The 21,730-nt window shown below is 42.0% G+C and overlaps 1 protein-coding gene across 1 annotated transcript in view; it reads right to left on the bottom strand.

The window, feature by feature from the left end:
- The window catches only part of CUBN (cubilin), a 1,111,275-nt gene that overhangs the window by 397,270 nt on the left and 692,275 nt on the right, over positions 1–21,730 (bottom strand). The window contains exons 44-45 of the mRNA XM_069211549.1: positions 9,040–9,214; positions 4,892–5,070 (exon numbers count right to left, since the gene is read on the bottom strand). Coding sequence (XP_069067650.1) covers positions 4,892–5,070; positions 9,040–9,214 — 354 coding nt within the window. The remainder of the gene's footprint in view (positions 1–4,891; positions 5,071–9,039; positions 9,215–21,730) is intronic.

The following is a 21,730-nucleotide window of genomic DNA, read 5'->3' as shown; positions in this document are numbered from 1 at the left end:
TGGCCGCTAGGACAGAAGAGAACCTAGCCATTGTTGGTTAAGAAATAAAGATCCCCATAAAAGAGAAGACAAGGGTAAATGGATTAAACTCCACTCCCTTTCTAAGCACGCATTATGGGTTCGCCCCTAGTCAGCGGGAGCTGATTTTATCTTACTCCCAGCTGGGTTGATGCCAACTGTTAAGGAGGCTGGTCAGAATCAACAAATCCCTAAGCATTCAAATGTAGTACCCGTGAATGACAGAATGCCAGGTCAAAGGGGATCCCAAATTGGGAGCAGAAAAATAGATTTGCCCCCTGATGTATCTCCGAGACCCATGGGAGTGGGATGATTGGACTCGTGCTCCATAGAGAGAGGAATCCGCTCCCAACCTGGGAATTCTAAGCTGGAACATACATGGGCTCATGTGCTTTAAGAGGGTTGTTGACTTAGAATAAAGAATAATGCCCTACCATGTGATGTTCCTTCAGGAGTCTTGGTTGAGAGGGGATAAAACAGTAGAAGGCTTTGTATCCAAACTGTAAGGGCTTTAAATGTGGAAAGGAATGAGCTTCTGCAGGGATGTTAATCCTCATAGCTACTAAAGTAGTTACAAAATCTCGTGCGGTTTTCAACCTGTCTAGTGACGTACAGCTGTCTATCGCAGAATTACATTTGAATAATAAGGTATGCAGATGGTTCATACTGAGAAACATATATAGCCATAAAGAAGAGAATAAAAAAATGAATAGTTGGCAGGAATCTTACTTTTTTCAGGAAATTCTGTGAAAAATTCCAGAGGCCATGCTATCATAATAATGGCAGAGGATTTTCATTCCTGTTTGCATCTCGATCAGTGGAAAATGAAAACAGAATCATGTAGTTTAATCAGAATATAGAAAATGTGTTGGATTAAATATGTGTAAACATAAAAAGTGTGGGTCACAGACAATGGGCTATGATAATGGGAAGGGCTGGTTTGATTGTACCTGCCAGGAAATGACATGCCTTGTGAGGAAGGCTTCCAAACAATGTAGGTTGAGACCAGAAGGATATACCAAACAGGAATTGGACAGGCTAAAGTCTCAGTATAGGCAGCTTATTAAAGAAGAAAAAATTACTTTGTACTATTAGTAAGTGGGATGGTACATTGGAGGTTATTCAGTCAGGAGACCAGAGAGAGTTCTGGTAGAAAGTAAAAGAAATCTGTAATCGTTATGGAGGGGCTTTACCATGTATGAATGCAGAGGACATATGGGCTACGTACTTGGAGGATTTATATGGCATTTCATCTATTCCATCCTACCTTCAACAAGCCCCTGCTAAGAATATGGCACCCAACTGTCCTCTGGGAAATCGATAAGGATGGTAATTGACCGTATCAAGTTATCAATAGCAGCTGGCCTGACAATATCCTAGCAGTCTTAACTAAGACAAACAGTGGCTGGTGGACGAAGGTTTTATCTCTTTTGTTCAGCTGTATAGTCACAACAGGCAAATATCCCGCATCATGGAGAGGGTCAATAGTAAAATTTATACTAAAAAAGGGAATGGCTTGCATTCATTGCAACATAGATGAATTAACCAAATGGGAGAAGGTGCTCTCAAAAATTTTATTGTCTCACTTGAATGATTGGGTGCAAGAGCACAAGATCATAATGGTTGAGCAAGGAGGATTCCCGGAGGAGCAATCAAAAAGAGATCACTGTTCTGCTGTGTGGGCCATTATTCAGAAGTCCCTAAACGTAATCAAAGGCTGTGCTGTTGTTTTTTTGATTTTCATACAGCCTTTGATACAGTAGACAGGGGTCTTCTAAGGAGGAACCTTCGCTCCAGGTAGATTCCAATTGAACTCCTCAGTGCAATACAAGCATTACACATGCATAGTTGGGCACAGATTGAACTTGCTAAATCTGGTTGAATATCACAATAGATCCCAATTCAGAATGGCCTATGACAGAGATGTGTTTTAGCTCCGTTGCTTTTCAGGTTATTCTTGGCAGACCTTCCAGCAGACATAAAATTATCAAATTAATGCTCCCCAAAAGTTCGGGAAAGGCATATCAAATGCCTACTCTGTGCGGATTATTTGGTTTTGCTGGATTACACTCCTATCTGTCTGAAAAGGTAATTAGACTCCCTTGAGGCATATGGCAAACAGAATTCATTGAAAATAAACTTTGCAAAAACAAAGATAGTGGTCTTTGGGAAAAAGTGAATAATTTTAAATGGTTCTTGAGCTCTCTAGTGGCAGACGTGGTGGACTCCTATAATTACCCAGGGCTGACCTTCTATAGGAATTTAAAGTGGAATACCCACATCGGGTACTTCAAGCAGAGGTCAATGCTGCATGCTGGATGTCTGAGTAAATTTAACCAGAGGTATGGGACTAGGCTCTTATCCCGCTTATGAAGACCTACAAAGGGAAAAATGCCCACCTTTGTGTTGTGTGGAGCAGAGGTCCATGCACTCGATCCCTCTTGTAACTGGGATATACTGGAGGGGGCTGTCCTTAGGAGGCTATTATCGCTGCTACCAGGAACCATGGTTCAGGGTATAAGGAGGGAATTGAATCCGGTTTCCTGGAACTCGCAGGTGAACTCCGGTGTTCTTAGATTTCCTAATAAGCCATCGGTAGATAGCAAACCTCTAAAGCTCTCTAGATTATGCTGGGAAGAAATCCTCCTAGTGGAAGGAGGTGAGTCAAGGAAGCTCGGTCCAGGATAAAAGACTTCAAAAAAACAAAGTCGCTTTGGTATAAAATGTAAATGTGGTCTCCCTTTCCAAGTAAACAAGCTTTGACAGAAACTTTAGGGAAGAAAGATAATTCTTTGGACCTGGCCTACTTAAAGGGGAAACCTTCTATTAACTTCTCATTAAACTCTCTTGGCCAACAAAAGGTTTTCCATTATTTGGCCTAGGTACCTGATCCCAGGCTCCGTAATGACATTTTAAAAGTGAGACTGGATTGTAACCAAATGTTTTTGAGGTCTAAATGGTGTAGTGTTGTTCAGGATGAAAATATATTCTGTACGTGCTCCCTGAATGTAAAATGGTCCTTGTCTCATGTACATATGGATTGTATTTTTATATCTCACCTGTAGTAAGTTTTTCAGACCCTTATTTTTAAAATACCAAACACATTCAAGGATGGACGCAATGGGGCTTTTATCTGAAATGTGCTATCCTGATGTTGCAGTAGGAATTGCATGTTTTATACTTGCTGTTGAGCAGAATTTTAAAGATGATTTTGAATAAGTTGTGGCACATCTGGAGGTCTTGTGAAGTCTAAAGATGATTTTATAGTGTAATTGTTTCATAGTTTTAGAATCTTTTATGGACAAGTGTCCCAATAAACTTATTTTCTATCTATCTGTAGTATTCCTAAATGCCTTTGTAAACTAGCCCCAAACCATCTAAAATTGGATTATTCGGGGAATATTCTTATGCAATTAGTACAAATAGAAAGCACTTTGTCCTCTGTAACCTTTCATTCATTGACAGCTGGACATTTATGGGCTATTTCACAATTATTAAGAGTAGAAGAAGTAGTAATCCTGTAGTCCTACTTCTTATAAATTCATTTGTATATTGTCCTCAATATGTTTTATTTTAAGTAGTTTGGGCCTTCTCTTCCTAAACATCAAACTGAAAATAGTAATGCCAGAGCTTTGCAAAAAGCAGCCAGGTACAGTACAATAAGTAGTTTACGTGCATTGAAAGGGTATGCCTTGTGTCTGGGTTCCATAAAAATAATCACAGCGTGTTGGTGTACTACAATACTATAGCAGTGTAAGAAACTCAATACATCAACTGCAGAGGAAGAAATGTAAGTCAGCATGACTGGGACGGACTTGGTTTATTGTCCTTGAGATGTCTTCTAGAATTTGGCTTGTTAACTTACTGAATAATACAATCCAGTCAGGTTTTCAGGATTTCTGCTTTGAATTGATATGAGAACCACTGACAAACAATGAATATCTCTGGAAATGATTGCCATGTTTGTTGCTCGTTTTAAAGTACCCAAGTGAAATTAACTATTTGGTGAGTTGTTAATCCCATCCCTCCTATCTTCAGCTCCTCCTGGAAACAGTGAGAATGATCTATTTATTGCATTTTGTCCCAGCCCACGGCACACACAATCCTACACTGACAACTCATGGATATTTGGACATTTGCAAGGAGCGTTATTATTATTGCAGCTGCTGCAATGGCAATGGTGCCGAGGGGCATAAGGGACCACTGCACCACAATTAGTGACTGTTTTTACTATCCAATAAAGGCTAGAGTGTCTCATTATCCTTTCTTGTGTTAGAGACCAGCTCATCCTTGCACTGTATTTGGATGTGTGTGACTGACTGTGTTGTGTATGTTTTGTTGATAGGTCTATCTGCCTTGGAAATTCCCACTCTAAAATTCGTAGGGTATCTTAGGTTACAAATTGATGAGTTTGCATCTACAAACTAATTCCTATGTGTTTGTACCTATGAAGAGATGTCATGTGCCCTTGTTTTGTTTTCTTATAGGATCAGATGCCTCACTAGTTGTACTCTAGGATCCAAGTGGCTTGCTCAATCTCACTCAAATCATCAAGGGATACTTCTCAAATTGAAAAGAAACAAACTGTTTGTTCATATTTTCATCATAAATGATGACATTGGTATCCCTGAAACATTTCACTGCTAAGGATCAATACTTTATTGCGCTATTGCCGTCACTAATACTATGTGAATATACCAGCACTGAAGAACATCTCACACTCTTTTAAAAATGGCTACCATTGAAAACATATTGTTAATAGGTCATCCTTAACAGTTATAGCAATTAAACAATAAAGATAGAGCAATTCCAGGGCTATGATTCTTTCTTGGCCTTCACATGAAGAGATGTAATTGGGTGAATAGCTACTTACCTATGGAATAGGTGACTGAGAATCCGGGGCGCGTTATGCTGCTGTCCGACCTGAACTGGAGGTACATCACAGTGCCTAGAGACTTGTGAATTCTCGGTAGAGTGCTTCCACAGAGCTTGGCAATCTCTGGTGCATTAGAATCAGCACCATCTCTTAACTGCAGGTAAGCAGAGTCGCAACTGGAATGTGAAGCAGATTATCAGATTTGTATTTAAAAAATATTCTGATACTTTCATTCCAACACTAAATTTAGAAGTAGCATGGAGAACGGTTTCTCCACAGGGAAAATACACGAAGAAAAAGAAATGAAAAGCAGGCATTGGCTAAGCCAAAAGCCTCACCTGAAATAAGCAGCTGCAGACCTATTGGATTTGCCAATATTCGTTAGCTTTGAGTTCATGCAAAGTAAAATGAATAAATGAAATAAAAAACACATCCAAAAACAGCTGTTGGTACATCAGCATGCACGAGTAGGCACAGGTGACTATCTTGGAATGCTTTTTTCTTTTAGATTATGAAAAAAATAATTTCGATATGATTACCTGTGTCTGCGCGGCATTTCGTATAAAGAAGACACTTCAACAAGGCTAGCCCCCTGTTTACGTGCATACACATGCTTGCTTATGTACCAGCAGTGATATGACTTTTTTCAAATATCCTATTTCATTAATTTACTGTTCCAAGATGTCCAATGACCATTTTCAGGTGGTTAATAAGGAAACATGGTGATGCCACACAATAGACAGGAGTGAGGGGTCTGGCAGTGTGCAAAACAATTACAAAACAAGATAAAGTGGGTGGTAAGAACTGAAAGGTCGAGGGAGCAACGGACGAGCAGGAGTTGTAGTGGGAAGCAGGAAGACAATGCAGGGGTGAACGGGTGACAGTAGGAGGAGCAGGAGGGGTAACAATGAGCTCAACAGAAGTCCTAAACCTCAAATGAAAAACGATTCCCTGCTGTCAGCAGTGGAAGGCACAACTCATCAAAACAAAAAGAAGAATAAGGAAGAAAATTATTTGATCAGAAGCATTGAGCTGAAATAGACATGAAAACCATCTAATTGTGGACAATGCGCGTAACTAAACCCCACTCTGTGGATGTACTATACCTATCGGGTTATCTATGAACTATCCTAGGCGATGCCTTAAGTGAAAGTCCAATTCACAGATGTGATAGAATTTACCTTTGCTTGATTGCATAATTAGTAAAATTATGTTACTTGTGCAGGAGTGTTTCAACATAGTCGCGAATACTAATTCATTAAAGTTCACCAGGTGTCTGCTAGGACACTTCAGACATACTTTGGAAAACTTTGTGAACTCCTTAAGGTCTGCACCCAAATGATGGTGTAGCTTTGCAGGCACATGCATGACTTTTTTGTGAATAGGGCCCAACATTTTTTATGAAGTTACATAGACTCTCATTATGATTGGAACAGAATTCCCACTTGGCAGGGAAGGAGTTACGAGGCTCATCAGAAATCACAATGATGCCACAGAGCCACACCAGGCATTTCTGTGTACCATAATTCAGCATATGTTACCAGGAACAATTCTTCTAGGTCACTCCTGGAGGATGTTGCCATGCAATTATGGGTTTGTACGTGGTAATAAGGGCAGAAACAATTATTCATATGTTGTTCTCCACTGGATACTGTGTTAAAGAGATCAAAATGTAATTCCCGGAAAGACCAGAACTAATTGGTACTATTACCCTGGAACTGGTAATACTGGATGCCGTAGTACTTGCCCTTAAGTTAGGGTCACTTGTAATGAGGGTCATAGTCTTGTGGTGGAATTCATTTCAGACTGGGGTGCATAATCATGATTTTTAACCTCAAAACAAAACCTAGTTTAGTTTTCTTTTCCCTAGAGTGCTGTGTTGTCGAGTGTGCTGTATCACGACATACACTCCCAGTTCCAGCTTCTTTACAAATAATATAATTACTCCTTTTTTAAAATGATGCGAGTTAATTTGCATGTACAGGGCAATAACATCTTGTTGTGTCCCTCTATTGTGAGGAAATGTTCTAACTACTTCTAATTAACGAGTCACATTAGAGAATGCGCAGCCTAACATATGTAGGCATTACATTGAGAGCAATGGCGGCTGATGGCTTTGAAATATGTTTAAAACGAAAAGCAAATGCTTTATAAATCAAATGTGTCTGTTCACCTCTGCAACACTAGTTCCACTTTGAAGCAGACCATAGCTGCAAAATTGAATTCTTAATGCCGAGGTGATCAGCTAAGATCTATTTATAAAGCATTTACTTAAAAACTTGGGGTACTGTAATAAATAAACCTTATCTCTGCCTCACAGTGAATTAGGTGAATGCTGGTTCCAGAGGAAATAAGCCCCAAGCTTCCCTGCCCATCTAAGCACTGCTCTCATGCTGCGTATAGTACTACAGAGCATACTAGCAGGGCCAGGATTGGTTGGGTCATTCAAGCACAACGCTCCATCGGATACCAATGGAGAGGTGTCTCTGCTATTCCAGCTCTCTCACAGCATTGGTTCGTGAAGCTTGAACTGTGCATGTTAGGCTGGCCACAGTGATAACAGCCAATCTGACATCTGCGGTCCAGTTTTCGTAACCTCAGCTGTTGCTGCCCCCAGTGGAAAAACGAGTGATGGTACGTGTAATTTTCATAGGATAAAGCATATTAGTATTTAATTTGTCTGCCTGTGGGGGCTCCCAGTAGGAGATCAACACCCCCACACAACTATAGAGAAACCGCCCCGATTGAGAGCTTTCTTTATGCCATAGTAATCTTTGTCATGTTTGCTCAGGTCGATGCTCTGAAAAAGACATTTTAGAAGTTAAAAATGAAGCTAATATTGAGAAATTCTAGAAGGGACAAAATTCTAGAAAGGATGAGTTCCTTTAGGGCGCCATGGAACTCCGTGGTGATTTTATATATCCTTTCAACGTATGCCAGAAGGATTTTTTATTCCTTAAAATACACGGTCACATGAGCGCTGTAATTATTAAGTGTGAAACTCTTTTCATACAAAAGAAATAGCATGGGTTCAGACCGGAAGGATAAAAGTGGAATTTGTGGTGAGAATTATGCCCTGTGACCTCCCTTTCACTTGTCTGCTGGCAGCAGACATTCGACATCACAGTGCAGCTATATAAGTTATTGCAGTCGAGCCGCTATGCCATTTCGCTATCACATGTGACTAGAGACACTGCACTGCGAATTTCGGGATTCCATGTTTTACATTATGTTGATTTCTCCTATCCAAAGGTTTGGAGTTAGTGGGACTGAAGGTGTCCAGTGCCAGCACCATGCTTCCTTGTGTATGGGCGTCAGCAGGTGTGCCTATCTTCTGTTCAACCTGTCAGTCTCTGCATTGGGCCATAGTGCTTTCTTCTATTGTTACCACCCCTACAAAACGGGTTTGGTGTTTTACGGATTGAAGTCAAGCTCTCAGTGAAACAGGAGAAATATTGTGTTTTTGGGAAACCTTTCCCAAGTCATTGTAGCACAAAGTCACAGTGGAACCGGCTGTGTTTTATTCAGTTGCTTGGGAAATACCTTTTCTTGAAAGTAGCTGTATATTCCATGGGTGTTTTAAGGAATGAGGACAACAGTTTAGATCCTTTATAAGGTTTTCAAACTCCAAGGTGACTTGCCAATGTCTATCTAATATGCAGCAGAGGGTATTTTATTACTTATAACATATGATTATTTAATCAACGTCCCCACATGGAACTTAAATCATTTGTATCTTATTCCTTCAAATTACTTGTCTGCAATATCTATTGTTACCATTTCTTTAAAATATATGTAGAATTGACTTTGGATGGACAGGAGGAGTATTCTCTCTTACATCATCCTACTGGCTGTTTGGTGTGTTGTTCTTCTTTGTGTGAGTGCTTACATTGCAAAACATGACACTCAAAACTACAGTGGATCATCATGCATTAAATTCTTTATCTTACAGAAGCGTTGTAGACAAACAACGTTTGTGCTTTTTACTGCACCAGGCTTTTCTTTAATGTTTGAGCCAGTATTCCAAGTGAAATTGAGAACATTTGCATTTGCCAGTGCTTGTTTTGAAAGAAGGCATTACACTCAATTAAAGACAATGTCAAAAAAGCACGTGTCTGACATGAAGTTAAAAAAACTGTACATACTTGACTGAAGGTTCGATGTAAAACTGCTCCTTGAACTCCAGCTGTACGGCTTCGCCGTTCGGCACAATGATGATCCAAACACAGTCAGCATTGGGGGGATAGTTGCTGGGGTAGTTGGGTGAGGTCAAAACACCGGTAGGATTTGCATCACTCACATAGATATTTCCTCCGCAAGCTGTCAGAATTAAATTAGGACAGTTACATTATTAATAAGAACCGTATAAAGGAACAGAAAATTGTGATAGTTATGAGTACAGGACGAAGATGTCTGAGAAGCCTGGACGAAAATTGTTTTCTCTATTGTTTGGTTCTTTGTGTTTTTTACAAATAGATATAGAGTACCAGGCTGCATTCAGGGCTTGGATTCATGATGCACTTCTAAGTTTGTATCTTTATTAACAGTATAGAAAGGCTTCCTTAAATATGTCCTGCATAAGGCTCATTGTATGCTAGCCTTGTGTTTATTATGATATACTGTTGTTATATGCGAATAATTTGATACACCATGGCACAGTGGCATCAGTACAGTTCATAAGGTTTACAAAGACAGTACACCTTGAGTAAGTAAAAGTCATACCTCAAGAAAGCAAAATTAGTTTCTACATAGCTTTACTCCCTGTGAAATCCCCTTAACAGAGCAAGCCAACTATTAAACATATTAAAACATTCTAAATCCGGTTGTCCCTTAGCCCAATTCTTTCCACCTCTGATCTCTTTCCACTTTAATGCAGATTTCATTGATAAATAAGCACCCATCCATCTGCAACATGGCTTTGAACATTCCCTAGTGTTCAAAGCCAAATTTAAATTACATACAATAGGGTCTTGTAAGTAATTGGGTTATTTGCTTAAAGAGGTGAAAGCCTCAATCAAGTAGCAAACACATTCCATGTGAGGTGGAACCAAAAAAGTCACTAAATAAACCTGTGCGTAATTCTCTGGTAGCTTGGCACAAAAGCAGTCAGGCTTAACCTGGAGGTAATCTGTAAAGTATTTATGCAGCACTCAAACAGTAATAAAGTGAAAACATAACACAAGAAAAATCTCAAACGAATTTATAAAATTCAGAGTAAAATGTAATACAGAAAGTGACATAAAAAAGACATAAATCCAATAAGTAGAAGTGGAGTTATGACTTTTTAACATTGTAGGTAAAAAATAGTACCAAAAAGCATAATGATCCACTCGCAAGTATTTGCTCACACTAGACCGGGTCATAGTCACAATTGTGAAGAAGTGTTGGTCAGATACAGGTCCATCATGGTGAAGACTTGACCTTCTCTGTGTTCCAGGTCATGCAATGAGCTTCAGCTGGAGCTTCGCGTCGGTGGTGAGCTGCGAGAAATTTTTTGTCTGTGTGAAGATCAGGTCTCCACTGGACGTTTGCCTTGGCAGGAAACTGAGATGGTCACTGTTTGGCATGGAGAGCCATCAGAACTTCGCACTGGCGGAAGACACTGTGATCAATGTTTTTGGGAGGAGCCTGTTTGTGGTCGAGCCCAAACCTTTTGTTTTTTCACCCATAGTTGCAGTCTTGAGTAGGAGGAGTACAGTCTGATGCCAGTCAAGGGTCCATGACCTCACAAATCAATGCTTGGGGCTCAGAACTTACTCCAGCAGAGGACAGCAGCAGGTCTCAGGCAGGTACAGTTGATGCTAGTCAGAGGGGCAGTTGCAGAGAAGGCCTCTGGAAGCTCGCTGTATCCATGTAACTCAAGTAGGTCAGCCAACCGCCCCTTGGAGGCACTTCTGGGGATCCTGGGTTTCAAAGGAAGCAGGTCTAGTTTTCCTTCTTCAGATAGCATGGCAGTCCTTCTTCTGAATCTTCCACAGGTCCAGGAGTGACTAATATGACCCCTGTCCAGCCGAAAGCTAAAGTAAAGTAATTAATACCTTGATAAGCTTCCATGGTCAGGTATTAGAATGTGGCAATTGTCCTCTTCTGCAGTGACACTTGTCATTTATCTGCCCATTTAAACCTAGTTGGTGCCCTCTGTCAACACCCTCCTGAGCCATTGAGCTGAGCCTTGGGGAACCCTCGACTTATCTGTGGACCCCATTTATGAGGCTCCTGACCTTAGTTTAGTCACATATGCTTCCCAGTAGGCAGACAGTACCACCATGCAACATGGTGATGTGGCCCATTTCACCCCTTCCGAACCCAGGTAAACCTCTACCCAAAGAGACAGCACCCAACAGAGGCTATTGACTGGTGTCAGTGTCAAGTGACAGGCCCCTGGCCATCCACTGTCAGATAAAGGCTCCAACCTGGGGCCTTGAGCAAGCCCCTACTTGCTCCTTACATTTCCCTGACCTCTTAGGTTTCTTAGAAAGGGGGCAACAGCCCCAGGTGATTGGGAATCAGCTTCAACTATCCCACACTTTCATTGGTGATACTCTCAGATTGACCTCTCAGACTAGGGTCTGTACCATGAGGCTGAAAATGTTCCTGGAAAGTCAGGATATCTGGGGCAACCACTACTCCCTCTCCCTCAAGGGTGATGCGCTCTGTCTGTGTAATTCAGTGGTCTGTCTGTTGCAGGTCTCCTGCCTTCTACCTCTATGATAGCACTGGCAGCATCTTCCAGTCAGAAGTGGCCTCACCAGCGTCAGTCATGGGTTGCCTTTCTGTCAGAGATGGCAACCTCTGATCCAGTAGTCCTTCCACTGTGGACTTTCTCCACCTCCTGTTAACTGCATTGGTGCCTCCCTGGTGCGGGTCACGACCAGTGGTCAACACCAGGGAGGTGGTTAAAAAATACCCTGGGAGACACAGAAGATCTTCCCTGTCTCCCCCACCCCCCCCTTTGTGACGTCAGCGCGCCTCTGTTTTCTCCATCGGAGGAGGAAGCGGCCTTGCACCCGCGTCCTGCTCCGATGGGCAAAACAGCCCGAAACGCCCTCCCCAACGTTTGGGAAGGCCTCATTTGAAAGGGGAGACTCTTCCATTTCACACAAGTTCTTCCTGAACCAGTTTCCTGCTGCGATCGAGGGCCATGAAACCCCACTAGACACCCGGGATTTCACTTGGGGGGGGGGGGGGGCGGCCCCCTCGGCACACGACCGTCCTCCCCCCGGGGCATTTTTCTTATAAAAAAAGGTAGGTTTATCCATTGGGTCGCAATTGCACCCCCCAGGGATTAAAATAAATACTTTAAAAAAAAAGACAGTTTAAAAAAAAAAGAAATTGACCACCAGTTGTCTTGCAGTTGCAGCTTGCGTCTTCAAAGCAATACACATACTTCAACTAACGCGTTTCAACTGTAGCTTTTAAGCAGCAATAAAAAAGTCAAGTACGTCTTATGATTGTGATTATGTTTCTGCTACAAAAGGATCAGACGTTTGTCTAGTGGCAGTTTTGATGCCATAAAGAAGAGCAGAAGGTTTATATGCCTACTGCAAAGATAAAATCTGTATTTTAAGTAAATAGCTGAGTACATTAGTAAAGTCAGCCATAGCCTGCGCTATAATACAAATGAAATGTATGTGCGGGGGGGCTATGGAGAGATGAAGGGAACTTTTGCTGGGTGGTGGTGAGGGAATCCGAGGAGGAGGTCATGGGAGTGGGAGCACCAATAATGATTGTTGGACTGGGCACCAGAGGCGCTAAATTCTATGACAATTAGTATGTGACAAGGTGAAGTAATAGTGTGTCTTTTATTGAGTGTCTTGAAAGAACGTGCTGATTGAGGGAAGAAGCGAAGGTAAGGTGACCTCTACTGTTGCACGTATCACACAGACACACCCACCAGCAATTTTGTAACTATCTATGTAGGCTAGTGTTTTAGAGCAACAGTTTAGCCAGTAGCAGAGATGGCATCTTGTTGGATGACTGCTGCTCAAGCCCTCACTCGGGTTATAGAGGACAACTCTGACGTAGGATCAGAGACTGAGACAGTATCTTAGGGATAGGGCAATGGAGCAGACTCTGAGAGTGATTTTTCAGTCGTCAGAGTCCCATTCAATGACTCCTCTTCCAGTAATTATGAGGGAGGTGATGAAGGACAGTCCTGCTGTCTATTCGCAAGCACAGTCTATGCAACGGGACAATAGCAGGATAGCCCAACCCAGACAGCAGGTGCATGCTGTGGCAAGCACAGAGAGAGTGCTCTCTTGGGGGCTCTCCAACTTAGTTCAGCCCCAAATTCCACTGCCCAAATCGTATTGTGGAGACATCAAAATTAGCTTTCACAAAACAAACTGGTTTTGTAAGGCAGGCACCTGCGTTTTTGGTCATGGGCCCGGCGGCCATATAGGGAAACATACCAAACCCAGACATTTCTGAAAACTAGGCATCCGGGGGAGTCCACAGAGGTGTGACTTGTGTGGATTCCCCAAAGTTTTCTTACCCAGAATACCCTGCAAAGCTGAAATGTTGAATAAAAACTATTTTCTCTTGCATTTCTGTCACACAAACTACAGGAATATGCTGGGATCGACAAAAGTCCTACCACCCAGTGTTTCCCCACCTGACCTTATAAAAGCACTACTGCACTTTGGTGCGTGTACCTAGTGTCTGCGTCAGGAATGGATCACCCCAGGGTCAACAGTTGCCCTCATGCAAGGACCAACATTGACTGTTGTATGATCTACTCCTGTGGCAGGCACTAGGCCTACCCACACAAGTGAAGTACCATTTTTATCAGGAGACTTAGGGGAATGGTGGGTGGAAGGAAATGTGTGGCTCCTCTCAGATTACAGAACTTGCTATCACCAAAATGTGAGGAAAAAATGTTTTTTGCCTAATATTGAGGTTTGCAAAGGATTCTGGGTTACAGAACCGGGCGAGAGCTCCACAAGTCACCCCATCCTGGATTCCCCTAGGTGTCTAGTTTTCAAAAATGCACAGGTTTGGCAGGTTTCCCTAGGTTCCGGCTGAGCTAGAGGCCATAATCCACAACTAGGCACTTTGCAAAAAACAGCTCTGTTTTCTTTGGGAAAATGTGATGTGTCCACGTTGTGTTTTGGGGCATTTGCTGTTGCGGGCACTATTCCTACGCACACAAGTGAGGTACCATTTTTATCAGGAGACTTGGGGGAACACTGGGTGGAAGGAAATTTGTGGCTCCTCTCAGATTCCAGAACTTTCTGTCACCGAAATGTGAGGAAAAAGTGTTTTTTGTTGGCCAGGTTTTGAGGTTTGCAAAGGATTTTGGGTAACAGAACCTAGTGAGAGCCCCACAAGTCACCCCATCTTGGATTCCCCTAGGCGTCAAGTTGAAAAAAATGCACAGGTTTGGTAGGTTTCCTTAGATGCTGGCTGAGCTAGAGGCCAAAATCCACAGCAAGACACTTTGCAAAAAAACAGCTCTGTTTTCTTTAGGAAAATGTGATGTGTCCACGTTGTGTTTTGGGGCATTTCCTGTTGCGGGCACTAGACCTACCCACACACGTGAGGTACCATTGTTATCGGGAGATTTGGGGGAACACTGGGTGGAAGGAAATTTGTGGCTACTCAGAGTCCAGAACTTTCTGTCACCAAAATGTGAGGAAAAAGGGGTTTTTTGGGCAAGTTTTGAGGTTTGCAAAGGATTCTGGGTAACAGAACCTGGTGAGAGCCCCACAAGTCACCCCATCTTAGATTCCCCCAGGTGTCAAGCTTTCAAAAATGCACAGGTTTGGTAGGTTTCCCTAGGTGCTGGCTGAGCTAGAGGCCAAAATCCACAGCTAGGCGCTTTGCAAAGAACAGCTCTGTTTTCTTTTGGAAAATGTGATGTGTCCACATTGTGTTTTTGGGCATTTCCTGTTGCAGGCACTAGGCCTACCCACATAAGTGAGGTACCATTTTTATCAGGAGACTTGGGGGAATACTGGGTGGAAGGAGATTTATGTCTCCTCTCAGATTCCAGAACTTTCAGTCACCGAAATGTGAGGAAAAAGTGTTTTTTTGACAAATATTGAGGTTTGCAAAGGATTCTGGGTAACAGAACCTGGTGCGAGTCCCACAAGTCACCCCATCTTGGATTCCCCTAGGTGTCCAGTTTTAAAAAATGCACAGGTTTGGTAGGTTTCCTTAGGTGCCAGCTGAGCTAGAGGCCAAATTCCACAGCTAGGAACTGTCCAAAAAACACATCAGTTTTCAACATAAAAATGTGATGTGTCCATGTTGGGTTTCCTGTCGCGGGCATTAGAGCTACCCACGCAAGTGAGGTACCATTTTTATGGGAGACTTGAGGGAACACAGAATAGCAGAACAAGTGTTATTGCCCCTTGTATTTCTCTACATTTTTTCCTTCCACAAGTAAGCCAGTTTGTAAAAATGATATCTGTTTGAGAAATGCCCTGTAATTCACATGCTAGTATGGGCACCCCGGAATTCAGAGATGTGCAAATTACCACTGCTTCTCAACACCTGAATATTGTGCCCATTCTGGAAATATAAAGATTTTCTTGATAGCTATTTTTCACCCTTTATACTTCAGCAAATGAGTTCCTGTATACCCGGTATAGAATGAAAACCCATTGCATGGTGCAGCTCAGTTATTGGCTCTGGGTACCTAGGGATCTTGATGAACCTACAAGCCCTATATATCCCCAAAACCAGAAGAGTCCAGCAGATGTAACAGTATATTGCTTTAAAAAATCTGACACTGCAGGAACAAGTTACAGAGTAAAACAGGAAGAAAAATGGCAGTTTTTTTCAGCTCAATTTCAATATTATTTTAATTCAGCTGTTATTGCTTGTAGGATCTACATAAATGACCCCTTGCTGAATTTAGAATTTTGTCTATGTTTCAGAAATGTTTAACTTTCCAGGATCCAGCATCGGTTTCACACCATTCCTGTCACAAACTTGAAGGAGGCTGAAAGCACAAAAAATAGTAAAAATGGGGATTGCCCCAGTAAAATGCCAAAATTGTGTTGAAAAATGTGGTTTTCTGATTCAAGTCTGCCTGTTCCTCAAAGCTTGGAAGATGGTGATTTTAGCATCGCAAACCCTTTGTTGATGCCATTGTCAGGGAATAAACCACAAGCCTTCTTAAGTAGCCCTTTTAAAAAAAAAAAAAAAAACCTTCACTGTATTTTGCCTAATTTCTTGGTCTCCTCCAAGGGAACCCACAAACTCTGGGTACCTTTAGAATCCCTAGGATGTTGGAAAAAAGGACACAAGTTTGGTGTGGATAGTTTATGTGGACAAGAAGTCCTATGTGTGAACTACCCCAAATAGACAAAAAAGGGCTCAGCACTGGGGGGGGAGGCTCAGCAGCTAGGGGGTTAAAGAGCAAATATTATTAATAAACATGTATTACTAAAACGTAATATGAAATCAAGAAATAATGTGTTTTTAAAGGCCAAACTGAAAAATGTGCACACTGAAATGTGCCTACTCTAGTGTCAGCCATATTGAAGTTCGACATGAAATTATACAATGACTAATGAAATTATATTTTGTTTAATCATGTTTAAATATACTGAAAAAATGATTACTAACATGTATTAAAAGGTTAATGGTTTAGATTTAAATAAAATGTTTTATTCTTCATGTTTTAGCATTAGTTAACAGGCCTCCCATTTTAGTAATTTTCCAGAAGCACAATGTTTTAAAAGAATGCTAACTTTGCAAAATAGTTTTTTCAATGTGCACGTCCTGTGTGACGTGCACATTGAAAATTTCTGTCTTACTGCTATTGCTGGTGTCAAATATTTCTTTGAGATAAAAACAGTTAGTTAAACAATGAGCCTCAGTGCTCAATGTCATGTTTTCATGTTGAATATTTGTTTTGGTTGAGTTGAGGAAGCACATGTTCTTAGTTTTAGGTGATGTAGGTTAGTTGTGTTCCAGTTTTGTGCTGAGTTAGATGTGATACTCTCTTTGCCTATGATTCTAACAGTTCAGTTATAGTAGGTCTAACTTTGCTGAACTGTTTCCCCTTCATGTCTTGATGCTGTTCCATAAAGACCTGATGTTCCTGCACTCTGCTGACGAAGATCCTATTGATTGCGGTTTCATTTAGGAGAGGTATAACAAATGTGCATTTGTCTTTCTTACAGGTTTTTCTCCCTTAGAAAATCCAGCTGCTTATTTTGGTTAGCGCCATTGTTAGATGTTTTCCAAAATAATTTTTGTCTTATTTTTATTTTTGCATGAAGCCCACACATGCTTTTCAAATTAGAGTGTTGGTTAGGGACGCATGACCTAATATCTAATTTTGAATGCATATTAACTAATTGTGTTTCATTCAGCCGCACAACTAAATGTATGCCATTTCTATTTTCAACTGGATTCTGTTGTTATTCTGCATTATTCTTCTGTAGTGTCTAATGTTAAATACTTTAGCTACATTGAGATTCTTCAGGCATTTTGGACAGCCTGTGATGTTTCTGTATTTCTGTAGTTTGGTCTTGCGCATGATTTACGTGATCCTAGCATTGTTAATCTAAAAGACAATAGGCCATGGTGTGTTTAAATTACTGACTCTAATTGATTATGCTGATTATGTGATGTTATATTTGATATTCATTGGTTCACAGTGTCTGATTTGGATGATTTCACACTCCTGACTGAGTCAAAAGACCTCTGAGGGTAATTGATGTTTTACCCTATACGTGTCACCTTATCACAATAATATAAATATAATGAGGTCTGACACGCCCACTCTCCTACCCCTTGCTCTCCATCTGATTCTCCCTACTCTCAGTTTGGGAGTTGTACCCCTGAAACCTGAGCTTTTGGGCCACCCTGATGACTGTCCCCCAGCTCTTCTGTTAATGGTAGCAGTTAATTTCCCAGGATGCAGTCAACTGGCATCTGGAGACCCTCCTCTGGGTCACTTTCCCACCTCATTCCAGGGATACCAGGGCTATAAAGCAGACAAAGTTCTGCCCATGGGTCAGAATCACCATACACACCTGTCTTGGCAGGTGCTGGTTGGGGGAAAACAGTCTTTCCACTATATTGGTCTGCCTGACACAGGTGTCTCTCAGAGCAGTTGCAGGGACCCTCTTCACTGTGAGCCAGTGGAAGTAGTGACTTCCACCCATAGGGATCACCAGCTTACCCTATGAATCCACCTTCCAACCAAGGGACACTAGTGAGTGTTCTACCCTCTGCTGCTGAGTACCTCCGCCTAAGGCCATATTGGCCACCCCTGTATAGTTCCCTCCAGTGGGCCATCTCTTTGTTTTGACAGAATCCTGTTGCTTGTGCCCTGACTGGGAGAAATCAAAGCACCTAGGCTTGAAAAAGGGAACTATGGACCGCCACCCATTGGAATCTCCCTCCCTGTTCTCGGCAGTGGAATGGGAATCCTTCTTCCTCATACTAGTTTAGGGCTCTTTTTGGGACTTATCTTTTTCACCCTGGACCTCTACCACTCACTCTGCTGGTGAAGAATCTAAACCACCTGGCTTGGAGTCACACCCTGCTTGGAGTCAGTCACATGTCCTTTCTTTGACACTCTGGTACTAATCCAGAGGTCAACATGGTTACAGTGAGCTTGGTGTATATTGGGTATTGGCAGAACACTATAAAGTAATTACTGAGCAAGCTTTCTTAGAATCAGGTTATGGCACCCATCAACACAACTCACTTTGCTGCCCACATTCAGTGCCTTACTGGAGTAGTCCACATAATCTACCCAAGACAGTTTGTGACTATCTGTGAACCTTACATGGTATCACTCTGGGGTAAAACCAAACTTTGTGAACATGGCTGACTTCATGGGGCATAGGTCATCTGGTCAGCCATCTATAATAACAACAGGGTATACCTTTCCACAAACCTTTCAACAACTAACATGTGCTTTCATAGAATAGCCCCTTCCTGTTCTCCACTGTTCTCCACTGGGAACTATGCATAAGCAAGGCTACCTCTTATGAGTATATCCTATATGTTAGCAACATTCCTCACCACAAAGCTAGGAACCTGATAATTGAGAATGTGGACTCTTTTGCCTCCTCTACATGCCTCTGTGTCTCTGTCACCATCTTCACTGGTCTTTGTGGAGCTTCTTAGCCTTCAAGTCCAGTTCCTTTTGATAACTTTTGTGAGCCAACAATATTTTCTTTTCTTCCAGAGCAAGTTTTCTTTCCTCTGTCGTCCTATCAGCCTCAATTTATTTCTCCTCCAGGGCTATCTTTGCAGCCATCTCCTCTCTGGCTGCATCATTATTTTTCTTCTCCAGGGTTCTCTTTGGAGCCACTTCCACCCTATCCACCTCTGCCTTTTTCTCCTCTGTATCCACTGTCAACTTGGCCAGCTGCAGCTGTCTCTCAAGCTTTCTGTCCTTCAATTCCTTAGGGAACAAGCTACAGGAGGACACACGTCTTCCTTCTCTGTTTGCAGCAGGGCACCTCTCTGCCATGGGTCCTTCACTCTCCTCTGGGGCCATGGTAAGAAGGTTCTCTCCATCTTCCTCCACTTCTGCATCATTGTCATACTCTCCTGCATCTGTTCTATAGATTGCAGGCTATAAATTGCAGCCAGTGGGGTTCTCCTACCAGGCTCTCAGTGTTATATGGTACACCCCTTTCAAACAGCTTTTTGCCCTCTCCCAACACAACAGTTTCAGCTCTGCCACAGTGTAGCCTTCAATATTGCTGAGAACTCCTTCCATTTTTTCACACAAGTATCACAGATGCACAAATATGAGGAAGGAATTTGATTTGGAAAAAGAAAAAAGTGGCTAATCAAAAATCAAGGAGAATGTTTTTTAAAAGAAAAATGATTCTGGTATCAGATTATTACCAAGGATTTTTGGTTTTACACAGATCACTGAGTAGCACTGCATAAACACAAGTACTGGACCCCACCGCTACACACTAATGTAATAAACTGTTAAGAGGGCTGAGAGCCCCCTCAAAGCATAAACACAATTCTTGTGAGGGAGAACCACGAAAATCACTAACTAAAACTGTGCTTATTCCTCTGGTAACTTGGCTTTAAAGTGATCAGGCTTAACTTAGCGGCAGTGTGTAAAGTCACACGTTCACGCTGACCATGATGCACTATGGGTCAGAGACAGGGGCCAGGCTTGTCCCGGTGAAGGATTTACCTTCTTTGAGCCTAAGTCTAGGCAAGTAGCCTCAGCTGGGGCTTTGCGTTGGTGGGGACCGCAAGTAGATCACTGTTGGTGTAAGGAGCAAGTTGCTGCTGGACCTTAGTGGCGATCATTGCTGACTCAAGGAGGTGCTCACAGTTGCAAAGAATTCCACACTTATGGATTTTCACCTACACTTGGAGTCTTAACTAGGAGAAATGCAAGGTCCAGGATCTGGAGGGGCACCCCTTTGGTCTAAGGACTCACTCCAGCAGCGGTCAGTTGTAGGACTCAAGCAGGCCAAGTTCATGCTGGTCAGTGGTGCAGTTGGAGGAAGATCTCTCTAAGTCTGTTTTGTCCCTGTAGCTCACTAAGGGTCAACCAATTGGCCCTTAGTGTCACTTCTGTGGATCCTGGAGTCAAGGCAAGCAGGTCCAGCCTTCCTTCTTCCAAATCTTCCCTAGGTTCAAGAGTATTCTGATGAGAGGTTCTTAGGGTGCCATTATTACACCTAGGTGACAGTCTATGGGAGGGGAATGCCCCCTTTGTCTAACCTACCCCATTTTCTGGGTTTGGCTCTAATCTGTCTGGGAGTTCTAAAAGCCAACAAAAATGGGTTCAGCAAAGGAAGGCTAAAGTCTTGGGTGATCCTGCAGGAACTGCCCGTTCCAATAGGCCTCAATTTGAGTAACCACATAGTTTTGGTCAAGTTGTACTTCTAGGGGAAATACCAATACTGAGGTACTTCCCTGAATTGGTATTACTGAACAATTCTGATTTGGGAAGGTTGGAATGAAGTGCATCATGAGGTACTGGAGTTGTTGCTCATTGAATACTTCGCTCTTTCTGACTTCTTTCACCAAGTTTTTCCCTCATGAGCTAGGCCTGAGGAGGACAAATCCGAAGTGCTGTAAATCCTTCCTATTTGTAATTGCAATTTTGGTGCAAAACCCGATTTGCCTAAGATTGAGGTTGCTGGGCTATTCGTAATGAGGGCCAGAGAGCCTTTTTACCGCTCAGGATAATGCTGCTCACCCACCTCCCGGACTCATTCTCCAGGAAAGAGATAATGTCTCACAGTATCAGATTTAGCATCAGGTTAAGGTCTTCGATTCATGAGCACTCAGAGTGCAGCAAGCACAGTGAAAGCACCAACATTGACCATGATTGTACTATTATTAGAAATTAAACTGGAATAGAGGTGGTTCGATTACACCTGGGAACATATTTACCACAGAACTATTAGCATATGCTCTCTCACTGTCTCTAACTACAATTTTTTACAATGTACATTTTTCTGTATATTTCAACAAATGTTGATGAGAAAGCATTCATTTTAACAAAGATGTGTATGCTGTCTGTAAATACCAAAGGAATTGTTTGAAAGTTCCCAGGTGATTTATATTTATTTCTTGACAACTGCAGTGACTGCTCGAAAATAAATATTGTTTAAATTATATTTGTTGTACAACGTAATTGTGAAATACCAAATGTAAAAAGGTAAAGGTGCAAAGTAGAATCTCGATGGGCGGATCTCTCGCTGACATTTTCTCCCTGCTCAGACAAAGGAGAAAATGCTAGTGGTTTTCTCCCCAAATTGGGGAAACATTCATGTAAAATGTACCTAAGTATTTCTGGATCTGTGCAGTTATTTCCGTTTTGGGGGGAAAACTTGTCAGAGATTGTAGCTCCACTGTATTCCCTCACCATAT

This window comes from Pleurodeles waltl, chromosome 10, assembly GCF_031143425.1.
Source record: "Pleurodeles waltl isolate 20211129_DDA chromosome 10, aPleWal1.hap1.20221129, whole genome shotgun sequence".
Lineage (NCBI taxonomy): Eukaryota > Metazoa > Chordata > Amphibia > Caudata > Salamandridae > Pleurodeles > Pleurodeles waltl.
The sequence above is the reverse complement of the archived record's forward strand: the minus strand, read 5'-3'. Positions and strand labels throughout refer to the sequence as shown.